At 54.1% G+C, this 13,112-nt stretch overlaps 1 protein-coding gene across 2 annotated transcripts; it reads right to left on the minus strand.

Moving 5' to 3' along the window:
* Positions 1–2,950: 2,950 nt before the first annotated feature.
* On the minus strand, positions 2,951–11,408 carry LRRC73 (leucine rich repeat containing 73). Of its 2 annotated transcripts, none has more exons than XM_084623511.1 (6): positions 10,007–11,408; positions 9,169–9,329; positions 8,025–8,147; positions 6,356–6,456; positions 5,485–5,596; positions 2,951–3,488 (listed from the first exon to the last, which is right to left on the minus strand). In XM_084623511.1, exons 1-6 carry the CDS (start codon positions 10,276–10,278, stop codon positions 3,418–3,420), a joined length of 840 nt encoding a protein of 279 aa, XP_084479637.1. In that variant the 5' UTR covers positions 10,279–11,408; the 3' UTR covers positions 2,951–3,417. The 2 variants fall into 2 exon arrangements, with proteins under 2 accessions (XP_084479637.1, XP_084479636.1); XM_084623510.1 differs by having other exon boundaries at positions 5,413–5,596; positions 10,007–11,404.
* Between the last annotated feature and the right edge of the window lie 1,704 nt (positions 11,409–13,112).

Consider the following 13,112-nt stretch of genomic DNA (forward strand, 5'->3'; position numbering starts at 1 on the left):
CATGGCAGCAGCTGGGGGCTCTGGAGGGAAATGGCACATCACAGCCCCACTTCAGTAGTGAGGAGTCAAGCACAGTCAGCAACTGTGAGAAGCTGCCAGCGCTGCTTCCCTAGCACCACTGGCTTCTTCATGGAGCCTGGCTCCAGCTGCTGGCCTCTGGTTATAATCCCTATCCCCTCCTTGTAGAAAGCCCTGTTTTCCCCCAGCTCCCTCCTGAGAAAGGTAGTTGCTGATGCTCACACCCTTCCTGTTTCTCCAGGGCTGGTCCCTGCTGCCCTGAGCCTCCTGTTGGCAGCTGTGTGTGGGTTTTTGCTGGGACCCCATTATCCTACTTATCTGAGGTATTTCTGTGCTCCCCATTACCATAGTATTCTGAGGACCTCACAGTCCTTACTATATTGATCCTCCCACACTGCTGTGAGATAGGGCACCGATCTTAGCCCCGTGTCACACATGGGGAACTGAGGCACAGAAAGGCTAGGTTCAAAGGTACTGAAGATGCCACGAGTGGCATTTTCCAAAGCAGGTAACTCTCAGTGACCACAACTAGGCACTGCTCTGCAGCTTTTAGACCCCCAAATACCTTTACAAACCCAGCCCTAAGTGACTGTCCAAGGTCACGTAGGAAGGTGCTTGGATTCCCCCAATACCCAGGTTAACACCCAACCCACTGGCCCAGTCTGTCCTGGACAATTCACTGTGAACTCTTCCTCATTTCAGCTGAACAGTAGGGGGGGAGAGATGGGGGTGGGGGAAGGAGGGGCTGCAGAATGGGGCATGAGCAGAGACCAGAGCACTGGTGGGCCCCAGTTGCTTCGCTGTGCCGCAAACAGGAGAACTGCAACCTCTCAGGAAGGGCGAGAGCATCACTGTTTCCTGTCCAAGGCAGTGAAACGGCTGGGGTGTGACAAGCGGGACAAATGTGGCCATGTAGAAGAGCCAGACTGCTGTGGTCCGGCTAGCATGTTGCGGGAGCCTAGGAAGGTGGCCCTGACCCAGGGACTGGATCAGTCTGGGTGTGTATGAAAATGCAACCGCATGGCAGTGAAGAGAGAGCAGAGCTGGGAGAACGCTAATGAGCTGACACTGCCGTAGTGTGGCCTTTCTTACCAAGTGCGCCATGGGGCTCTCCCCAGCACTGCCTTGCCCAGCCTGGGCCTGACAGGATCCCACCAGATAGAAATGGGTCCCTGTGTCCCACAACTCACCTGGCTGCTTGTCCCTCCTCCTCCATCCATCCCTCCCCCAAAGCCTTCCTCCAGTGCTGCAGGGCCAGAGCTGGGTGCCCCCACAGCAGGCAGACATCACCACCACAGGACCAGCAGGCTGGGAGCTGAGCGGGCAGCCAGCCAAGCCCAGGCAGGCACTTCAGAGCGCTGCTGCCTCCTGGTGGCTCTCCTGGCTTTTGTTGTGTGCTCACTCCCCTGTGCTGAGGGCTCTCCGCAGTGCTGGAGAGGGTGAACTCGCCCTGCCGCAGCCAGTTGCAGTTTATTGTTCTACCGGGGTTTGAAGCCAGCTCCAATCTGAGCCTTTCCAGCTAACCACTCCGCCTGGTTCTCTAGTGGCGGTGCAGGAGGTTGAGCTCAGATGTGAAGGGGCTCTGCCCTGCTGGGTTTTATTATTATGGAATAACACCTCTTAAACTGCTACCGTGCCCCAGCCATCCCAAAGCACTTTACAAACTCACTGACGCAAAGCCTGGGCTAACAGCACGCAGGAACACACCACGGGAGGGCAGGACAAGCCGTCACCCAGGGCCGATTCAGGAAGGCAGGTTGGACTCACAAAAGCTGGAATTTGACCTCCCTCCCCACTCTTACATAAACTGCCCCAAGGAGCAGACCCTTGGCTTTAAGGCTCACCTGAGATACAGTGGCTTCAACAGCAAATCGTCCCTTGGCACTGACCTGGAGCATTGGTGTGGTTGTGGCCCAAGGAGCACCTCTGCCTGAATCCCCTTGTCACACCCTGTAACTGCATCCCTCTGCACTTTCCTGAGGCATTAAAGTCAGCACTGAATGAAAAGGGCAGCGCACCCCTTCCTGAGTCCTCCCTCACCTCTGCCTGCAGCGCCTAGGTTTTCACTGGCCATCTCCCCTGTAAATCTGCCCAGCTCTGCAGCTGTTGACAGAAGAGCAGAGTTAGAAGGGCTCCAGGATTAGAGGGACAGGCCCCTATTACAGCAAGGGCTTTGGCCCTTTCTCACTGTTATTCCCTTCAGGGAGATGGGGCTATGCAGGATCTGGCTCAGCTTTGATTTCCTGTGGGAGCATATGCTTCGAAGGTACCAGCAATGAATGAGATTTCAGGGCTCTGCTCTCATGGAACAGCAGCGAGCCCTGGTACATACAGGCCTTCTAGCATCTCCTATATACATGGACTGGATCTGGCTCTCTCCCACAAGGACAGAACCAAGAACTTCTCAGCCCATCCAGCCTGATAGCCAGCTCTGGGTCATGGGGAAGTGGGGACAGAGCAGTAGATTCTGGCCATATGGTCTTTGCTCACACGCCCAGCACCGGCTCCAGGACATACAGAGGGGGATATGAGCAGCACCGGCCAGGCATCTGGTCTTGCCCCAGCTATTTGTGCATTACCTTCTTTGGATAAATGCACAAGCACAATACACTAAACGCTGGGGACAATTTCCTGTCCCTTCCCAGATGCATCGTGGAACCTCTGTTGGGGGCTGTGCCTGGCTTCCTCTGCTCCCACTCTAGCCTGGTTTCTATCAGCAGATTGATACGCACCTCAGTGGAGGGCAGCTCACGTGGCTGCTGCTAGTCCAGCAGTCCCTTGCAATTGTTCTGCTGGGGGAATCCCTGCTCCATTCCAGGGATCTGTTTGTGATAGGTCTCTCCTCACCCGCGCAATCAACCTCTCCAAGCCCATTCAACGCCCTTTCCTGTCAGTGGGAGCAGGAATGACAGAGCCTCTTGCAGCCATGAGCTGTGCCATGTCTGTGACCTTTATAAAACTCTCTTCAAGACACCGGTACAAGCAATAGAAAGAACATCTGTTATACACAAATATATACCTCTGAATAAATACAACCTCCAGCACGGGGGTCAGGAATGTACAGCCAGGAGAGGGAAGGCATGTGATCTAAACATGCAGTAAGTGGATAAGCACAAGCAGCTGACAAAGCATGTGATACAGACACTCATGTAGATTCACTCAGGCCAGGATCCAAAACTCAGAGCCCCAAGATGGCATCGATGTGAATGCACAATTGGGGCAGGCTTGCTGGAGGCATGTGGGCATGGGCACAGCAGGGTATGCACACACACACAGCACAGACATTCACCCAGCATGTGTGGTGTGAACACACACACACACTCCATGCACGCATTGCACATGGCCCACCCATACAGGCAAACAGTGCTTGTCTCAGCAGATGCTGCAGGAGTATCCTAGTCACATCTCTGTTTCTGCTAAGAGGCTCTCGCCCAGACCTGACGTCACCAAGACCATCTGGGAGCTGGGATCTGTGGAGCAGGTGGGAGAGAGAATGTTAGACATTTGAGCTGAAGAAGAACACAGGTCTGGCCACCAGGCGCGGAGTCGAGAGTGAGAGAAGGGGATAAAGGACATGAGAGAGGCAGAGCAAATGAGGGCTAAGGAGAGGCTTGGCTAACATGGAAGGAGCCAGAAGCCAGAGAGGATTTTGAGGGGGAGAGGTGATCAGATGCACACTCTCTGTGCAACATGGCAGAGTTAATGCTGTTTGTGGGACCTTGAAGTGACTGCCCCAATGTCACTGCGGGGATCCAGATGTATCGTCTCGCAGGGACGCCGTGTGCTCAGGTTACAGAGGAAAAGCCAGCCCTGAAAACTCCCCCTGGGATCTGAGAGTCTGTCCATCATCAGGAGCACTATGGGTTCTGCTGGCCAAATTAGCCCTTCAGTGACACCTGTGCAATCCCACTGCCTTCAAAGTCTGCCCTCAGGGAAAACTCCTGTGCTCTCAGAGAGGCTGCCCAGGTATAACTGACTAGAACTTCGCAACCCCTTCTGTTGCCAGTCCACAAGAACAGAATCCAGCTCACTCCCCTTTAGCTGTGCTTGCGCTGCAGAGTTCACAGAAGTAAGCAGCAGATCTACCCCGATGCACATGGGAAGCCAGGCTGTGGAGAACCAAGGGGCACGAGCACACGGCACTTTGTTTCCCAACTGACACCTGGAAATTCTCACTCTTCACACTGTCTGAATTTAGGGTTGACATGTAACTTCCCTGTTCAGTTTTAAAGAGGAAGATGAAGCCGGAAAGCAGATAGGACATACCATTACCTCACACTCCCCGCTGCTCCTGATAGCACTGGCCAGTACATGACTGCACAAAGAACCAGCCACTGTTGCCAAAGGAATTCTTCCCCAAACTCAGCTGAGTGTCTTGAGGATGGTGTGTATGGAGCTGAACACATGTGTTTGTTGAGAAGCAGACAACCCCATCCTTCTTCTGAAGTGCTGGAGTCAGGTTCTTGCACCAGGAAGTATTGGGGGTCACAATGTTTTTGGACTCAGAGAAGTTATCCCTGGTCTCTATTTGGACAATTAAATTTGAGGGACTAGGTCCAAATATTGATTGGATCTCACAGAATCTGGGTGTTGGAGGCAGGTTTTGGGGCACTGCTGCACCGAGATGTGTCAGGGTCCAGATGTTTTTGGTGCATTATGAGCAGCTATACTTGTTCTCTATTTAGACACTGGAATTGGAAGTGGGGAGGGGTGAGCATTGGACAAAAATTGGTTGGATGCAGGTACTAGTTAAAAAATTAGCAGGATCCAGGTAGATCTCCTTTTTGCCTTTATCCCTGTTAGTTCTGCTGGATTCCTATCAAACATTGGTATACAGTAGCTCATTGGAATCACTACAATATCCCTTTCCTTCAAATACAGCCAATGGAGATAGAATATAGTGCCGGTAACCCACACAAGGTTTACCCCATTCAAATTGGACGGGAATTTAGGGAAGCAGCCTGGAATGACATGAGCTAGAATTTAGCTGAGACACCAGGGCCAAATCCCCAAGTTTTATGAAAAGACCCATGGGAGTTTTAATATCCATGACTCTGATTTTACATCTCTGCTGAAAGATGTTAATTCCTGCAGCATCACGCCAAGGCACTGGTACTGGAAAGAGCCCACTAAGCCCCACCTCCACTTCTTGTAGAAGCCAGATTTTCCTGGGAGGCTTCCTATAGAAGTACTGACCCAGCCCAACTCTACTTAACTGGCCGATGAGACTTGAAGTCAGTTTGTATTCCAGCCCACAATGAGATGGGACCTTGTCCATTTACCAACCCCACAATGACATACTCATCCCAGCAGAAAACAACACAGAACCCTCATTCCTGACAGCCTCCCCAGTCCAGCCTCATCTCCACCTCTCTGGGGTCCCAGAGGTCTTACTGCTCTGGCAGATCCAGGGGTTCTTCTCCCTGGCCGTGACTTCATGAGCCTCATTCTCCTCCTCTTCCTCACCCTCAGAGAGCAGGTCCGAGATCTGCTGCTGCAGCTCGGGACTGATGCTGTTCTCTGCCAGGATCAGCGTCCGCAGGGCTGTCGGGTAATTCTCCACCATGTCCAGCAAGGTCTGAGCAGAACGAGAGCCAGAAGCGGGTAGAGAGGCAGCACAGACAGAAGTCAGACTGACAGGAAAGGCGTTCAGAGCTGCTTTATACTCTCTTCATCTGCCCCAACCCCTGTCCTCGTTTCTTCTCTCTGCCCTCCACTGGCTCTGAGCCGCATCCCCTCCCCACCCCAGCTTTTAGGGACACTAAAAACTCTCCACCTGAGGCCATTGCCAGGACTTCCTGGCTGTACCCAAGGAGGAAACTACTGCTCTCTCCTACCTGCAAATGTCCCCTGCAAGCCTGAGTCAGATGAGACACTGAGAATGGGAAATCTCAGTACCATGAGCTGAGCTTCTCAGAGAAGAGACTGCAAAAAACCACTCAGCAGATAAATATCTGTTACCCCCTAATCTCGCGCTAAGCCTAAACTCCAAGACTTATTCATAAACCTTGTTCCTGAAACCAAACCTTCTCCTTCACTTTTCCAGAGAACCAAAGATGCAAAATATCTGCTCTCTCGCTCTCCACTCACTGGAGCTGAGGCAGGGGCCACAAGCCTCAGGCTAGGGCTGAGCAGGACCTCCAAGGGCTGAGAGCCCTGGGTCAGGGAAAGGAACAGATAGTAGCAGTACTTCTAGGTGCAGAGACTGTTCTGAAGAGAGCATCCACTGATGGGGGGAGGGAAGGAGGTACATCTCAGGGTTGGGGACCCCACTGTTTGTTAACACCTGTGTCCCTGAGGCGCAGATGATGCTATATCAGCACCAGACACTCCTTACCTGGGCCGAATGGTTGGTAAGTCCTGTTCCTTCCAAGTCCAGAACCTCCAGGGTGCGACTGGAGGCCACAGCAACAGCCAGCATCCCTGCTACCTGGTCACCTGGAGGAGAAGAAAGCCAGGGGATGTAAGTAGAGTCTGGCTTCACACAGACCATGCATCCACTGGGCCTGGCAGATCATGGGACTACCCCGTCCCAATGCTACCAACTAATCCCTATTTGCCAAGAACATCTTGGAGGAGGAGGTAAAGGGTTATTGGTTGTGAAAAGAGCGGATTGTTAGTTGTGGGCTGTGACTGGCCGTTCTGGGACTGAACATAGAGAACTTGAAGGAACATAGTGAAATTGTTTCTCTTACAAGAAGACTTTGTTCAGACACACCACCTTCCACCCCGCTACCCGAGGGTCTCAGAGCCTCCCGTCATCACCAGTGGGGAAACTCAGGCAGAGAGAGGAGAAGTGACTGGCTCAGGGTCAGAGAGGAAGTTAGTAGTAGAACCAGAAATAGACTCTGGGAGTGCTGGCTCCCAGCCGTCTGCTCTGACCACTGGCCCCCGCTCCCTCTCAGAGCCAGGAACAGAACCCAAGAGTCTACCGTCCTAGCCAGCAGACATGCTGTCACCCCTTGTAGGGGGATGGCTCTTTTGGGGCTGACCCCACTGGCAGCCAGTGCCAGTGAAGCACTCCCCTGAAAATCCCCAGGAAAGAGGCAGGGGACAGTCGCAGGTGGGGCTCCATCAGCTACCATGGTAGGAACTCTTAACACAGAGCAGAAGCACCCACCCAGCCAGGGTCTCCGCTGGGGTGGGGGGGGCAGGGAGGGGAGAGAGAGCTGCTTGGCCTAGTTTCCTAGGGCAGGGTGAGGTGGGAGAGCCACATGGCCTGGTCTCTGCCTCACCAGCAGCAATACAAGCTGCAGAAGGAGAGTTGGTTTCCATGGCAATCATTGCCAGACTCTTCTCCTCCATGTTATTATCTGGGGAAGGAGCTGGGGGGAAGGGGTGGGGTGGGGGGGCATGTTCCATCTGGCAGGCCAATGGCTCAGACCTAAGGGATTGGGAATGGGAGGGAGCAGAGGAAGGTCACCACCTGAGCTGAGGCCTGACACAAGCAAACACAGCCAGTGGGACACGGGGAGCCCAGAGTCCCTGGCGGATGGAGCGGGGGACACAGTCTTTCCTCCCTGCGTTGCTTGCAGCTGCCATCTCCTCTGTGAAACATGTTTGATGCATTTCCTGGCAGGACACGTGTCCTCATCACACAAACTATCAGCACAAGTGAGACTAACCAGCCCCCAGTCTCAAGCACAGAGGACTGAATGGGCTATGAAGAATGAACTCCCCCCTCACTAGGGTGACCAGATAACAAGTGTGAAAAACTGGGACACTTTTTTTTGGGAGGGGGGGTGGCGGGAGGGTATAGTTGCCTCTATAACACAAATCTCCTAATATCAGGATATCTGGTCTCCCTAGCCCGCACCTCCAGGGCAAGGAAGAGGCCCAGCAGAAGGGACAGTGTGGAGGAACCTGCCCTGCCCTGCCAGTGCCCAGGATGTCCCTGGTCTAGATTCCGTCTCCAGGGCCATCAGACCAGCACCTTCAGCAGCAGCAAACTCACACAAAGCCTGTCAAGCTAGTAGTTCAGAGCCTCTCACGCCTGTGCCGCTCACCGAGGGGGTTGTAGTCCAGGTTCAGCACTCGCACCTGGGAGCTGTGGGCTACTGCAATGGCCAGCCGTCCCCAACCTTTGGCCGTGACACCCGGGTTTGCGCTCAGTGTTAACTCCTTAAGGCCTGGAGAAAAGAGAGAAGCCAACGAACACCCTAAGGCTCCAGACAAGTCACCAAACCTTCCAGAGGAGAACCCGCTCAGCCAATCACAGAGCTAGGAAGCGCAAGGCTCAGAGTTTCACAATTCCCTGCACCCTGATTGGTGGAGAGGGTATGGTTTATAGAACGACTAAAGTTAATTATCTACCTGCAGTGCTGCCCCTTCATTTGCTCACAAAAAGCAGTCTCAGCGTGGGAGGGGGAAATGGGCAAGGGTGGCAAGGAAGGGCAGGACAGGCAGGTACTGAAGCTTGAGTTTCAGGAGGGGCGGCTGCTGTGTCTATTGTGAGCATATACCTGGGGAGGCCTGAGGTCAATAGCTGGTTAGGGTGCTGGGCCCAGGCCTCAGACTTCATCCCCCCTAAAAAGGAACTTATTCAGCCAGCAGACAGTTATTCCCTTCCCCATAAAACAGCCACAAGGGACCATTCAGTGTTAATTCCAAGAGGAGCCAATGGGGCGAATTTACTGTAAACCCCAGTTCCGGGGCAGGATGGGGGAGGGGGCAAACGTAATGTGCATTGATCTGCATTCATTGTAAATGAAACAATCACAGCTCAGGCTTCACAAGTGCAAAATATTAACACCAAATCAGAAGTCCAAGCCTTGTGCCTCCCTCCCACTAAATTCAAACTCTCCCATCACGAGGCAGCAAACTGGTCACCATTCCCCACTAGCATCGTGCCAATGGAACAGTCCACTGTACCAGGAACCATGCTCCATTGGATAGGGCTCCCTCCCCTTAGAAGTAGGCAAGGAGGAAGCAGAGTCCTCACCCAGTGCAATGGCTCCTGTACTAAGGGACGGTTTCACTGCACTTACGCTGGGAGGAGAAGCTTCGTGCCATGTCTCAGCAGAGGGAGAAACTTTATGTGCTGCTCCCCTAACAAGACACAAGCAGAAGAAGTTTAGCTCTAAGCAGAGGGGCCTGAGCCATATATGAGTTCCACTGGCCACTGCATACCCCACAGACCCTTTTGCTTACCTGACTTGGCTCCATCAGGAGGCAGGAGCCCACAGATCAAGTTGATGCCCTCGTCACCCAGCATGCAGTCTCCCAAGTCCAAAGCCACCAGAGAGGGATGGATGGAGAGCGCTGGATTGAGGAGAGCTAGGCCGGCGTCTGTCAGGGGGCTCCCATGGAGGCTATGTGGGTAAAGGGTAGGAATTATTTAATGTGCCTTCCTCAGGGCACTGGGGACTGCCTCAGACGATGGGAACCAAGAAACAGAGGGAACAGGAGGAAGATGCCACTGCCTGGTGGGGACAAGGCTCCAAAATGCCTAGGGATGCTGTATCCCTGAATGAGGGAGCTTAGAACAGACTGGACAAAAAGGGCTCTGGTGACAAGTGATAGGGGTACAGAGACAGTCCTCTCAGCATAGGACGGGAAGCAGGCCTGGGGACTTCAGAGGTGCAGACAATTCCCTCCCAGCATGGGACAGACAGGGTTCTAGGGAATTAGGGATGCAGAGACATCCCCCTTCCAAAATAGGAGAGAGATCAGATATGCCAAGAGATGGGAGAGGTGCAGTGGTGGCCTCCTCCCAGCATGGGGCAGGGGAACTTGATGCTTAAAATCAGGTACATTTTTTCTAGATAAGAATTAATTTACAGGACTGAAGAGCAACACAGTGCCACAGAGGGGTGAGGCAACCCTGTCAGAACAGCGGGGGGAGAGAGGGGAGCACATCTCCTGACAGAGGGGAGCACATCTCCTGACATGGATGCTCACTGAGGGCAGGGATACTGGACTTCTGGAAGGCCACTCTTGGGGGTGGCACATCTCCACATCCACATCCAGCAAGGTCTCCCCTACTTACAACAGAGACTGGACAGAGCGGTTTGTCTTCAGGGCTTCCGCCAGTTGCTTGACCCGGTTGATGTTGGACACAATCCCCAGGTTGAGGTTGAGCTGAGCCAAGGAGTGAGATTCCGCTACCCCTCGGCAAATGCGCCCGAAATCCCGGTCAGAAAGCTGGCAGCCCCGGAGTGACAGCAGTCGCACCGAGTTCTCCCGCAGGCTCTCGCAAATGTCCCGGATCTCAGCACTTGATAAAGTCTCCCCAGAGATCTGGATAGACCCTGGCAACATCTTTCACCAGTTTTAGCCGTGAGCAAACACACACAGACACCTGCAGAAACTGCTGTGCAATCTGGATCTGTGCAGGTAAATAATGTGCTATCTGAATTGGTGCAAGTGAATAGTGTGCAATCCAGATCAGTGCAGGTGCAATCAATGCTGGGATCTGCTGTGCAAATCTAATTAGTGTAAAGGTTTTTGTGCAGTCTGGATTAGCCCAAGACTACCGAGCAATCCGGATTGGTGCAGGTAAGTAATGTGCACTATGGACCTGTGCAAAGGCTGCTGTGCAATCCCAATTCCTGCAAGTAACTAACGTGCAACCTGGAGCTTTGTCGGTGCTGATGTTGTGCAATCGGGTCAGTGCAGCGCTGCTGTGCAACCTCGAGCGGCGCAAGGAAACTAAGTGCAATCCAAATAGAAGCAGGTAGATAATCTCCAATTCTTGTAGCGGCTTCAATATTCGACGCAATTACGGGTAGAGAGTCAACAATCAAGGCTGCAGTCCGGCTGGAGCACGATTCCCGGGACGGGAAAGAGGTGTGCAATCCGCAACAGAACCGGGTACCGTGCAATCCGGATCACCGAGAAGGAGGGTCTATATCCAGATCGGATCCGGATCACCGCGTGGATCTGAGCCCGACCGCTAACGATATGGGGAGACAGAGCCGAAGCAGCCGCGGGGCCCCTGAGACCGGGAGGGAACGGGCTGCGCTGTCATCAGGCTTCAGAGCAGCATCAGAGGCCGGGACCTCCGCGGGCACAGATCATCCCTACCCCGGTGCCCAGCTCCCTTCCCCCGGCAGGCGGCAGCCAGCCCGGGATCTCTGCGCTGCGGCTCTTTCCGCCCGCTGCACCTGCTCTGCTGGAGGCGGGGACTCTGCTGCTGTGGCACCGGGATTCCCGGGGCGGAGCTGGCCGGGCCCCCGGCTGGGCCCGGCTCCCTCTGCACCTTGCTCCGGATCCCCGTGTGGCCGACCCGGCGCGGCTCCTCCCTCGCAGCCCCGGCTCCTCCTACCGGCTCGGCAGCGGCTGCAGCCGCCCGGGCCTGGTGCCCCCCGAGACCCCTGGTCCAGCGCCGCTGCGGGGATTCGCGCTGCCTCCGTCCCGGGATCCGGCTTTGTTTGGGGCCGGCCCGGCGGGGGCTGGCTGGTTCCTATTGCCACAGACCAGCAGCCTCCGCCCCCTGCCCTGCCTGGCTCCGCGGCGACCGCGACCGCCTCCCCCCGCTGCTTCCGCTAGCACAGGGCAGCAGGTACCTGGTCCCGTGCAAAAGGCCTGGGACCGCCCACCCCCCACCCTTTCCTCAGGCCGCCTTGCTGCACCCTCTATTTTGGGATATAGCCTCTCCCCCACAAATGTAGTTAGGGCAGGAGGCCCTGCACCTTACACACCTAGGTCCGTGAAGCCCTCACCCCCCCCCTCCCGGGGGTGGGATCCACCCCTTACAATGAGAGGGGGAGAAATTTACACCCCATGGTCAGGAGCTTCCAGTTCCCACTCCCCTGTTCAGGCCACTGGGCTCTCCAGGCTGGATACCTGGGTTGCAGCTGGAGCTTAGGGAAAGGAAAACTGAACCCTGTTGGGGTGTGTGATTGAACTACAAATGGAGAAGGAGAGACAGGCAAGAGAGGGAGGGGACTTGCCTAGAGGCCAAGGCCTGGAGCAGCCCTAGTGGCATGTAAGCAGATCTTGGGAAGGCAAAGAGGAGGGCAGTGGTCCAGGTAATAGAGCCACAGAAGAGGGAGTCGCACAGTTTCAAAGGCTGAGGAGATATTTTATGGTATCATGGGACTAACAGAGTCTTGTCTGAAGCACCCAGGCAAAGGGTCAGGAAATTAATAAGTTCCATGGACATCTGAGAGGGCCAGGCATGTGTAAAAAGGACCCTACTTCCAGGCCAGAGATGGGTGGGGAACATACTGTGGTGTTACCCATCAAGTGAGACAACTCCACATGCCAACCCTGGGAGGGTCAAGCTGTTGGTCTAAAAATGGGGAGAAAAGGATTTTAAATGGTGCTTTCAGGGCTGCTGCTATCAGAGACATCTTCTGAAGTAGGGCTGGTATGTGAGTGGAGTTGGTGGTAGGCTGGGGGCGAGCAAGGTGATGTTGGGAACAAAGATGCTGTATTATTCACCATTAGTAATATTGTTGTGGCATGGCACGGGTATAAGTAAAATGCCTGGTATGACATCAGTGAGAGTGCTTGATATAAAACTCTCCACAGCAAGGGTTAAAACAGAGGGCCTCCCCAAGGGACGCCATGAGGGCTGGCTGCAGCAACAGCTTCCAAATGGTGGTTTGGGGGTCCTGTCGACTAGGCACTTCCTCTTCTTTGCTTGGGGAGTTGCAGCGGAGCTGGTTGCAGAGGCCATTGGCTTTAGTCAAATCTCTCTGCACTGGTGGAACTAAAGCATGGCTTGAAAAGGAAGAGTGGAAAGCACATTCTCTTCTGCACGGCAACACATATAAGGGAGTCACATGGTTTCATAGAAGATTAGGGTTGGAAGAGACCTCACAAGGTCCTCTAGTCCAACCCCCTGCTCAAAGCAGGACCAACCCCAACTAAATCATCCCAGCCAGGGCTTTGTCCAGCTGTGCCTTAAAAACCTTTAAGGATGGAAGTTCCACCACCTCCCTAGGTAGCCCATTCCAGTGCTTCACCACCCTCCTAGTGAAATAGTTTTTCCTAATATCCAACCTAGACCTTCCCCGCTGCAATTTGAGACTATTGCTCCTTGTTCTGTCATCTGCCACCACTGAGAACAGCCTAACTCCATCCTCTTTGGAGCCCCCTTTCAGATAGTTGAAGGCTGCTATCAAATCCCCCCTCACTCTTCTCTT

Source organism: Lepidochelys olivacea (assembly GCF_965140295.1).
Source record: "Lepidochelys olivacea isolate rLepOli2 genome assembly, chromosome: 3".
Classification (NCBI taxonomy): Eukaryota; Metazoa; Chordata; order Testudines; family Cheloniidae; genus Lepidochelys; species Lepidochelys olivacea.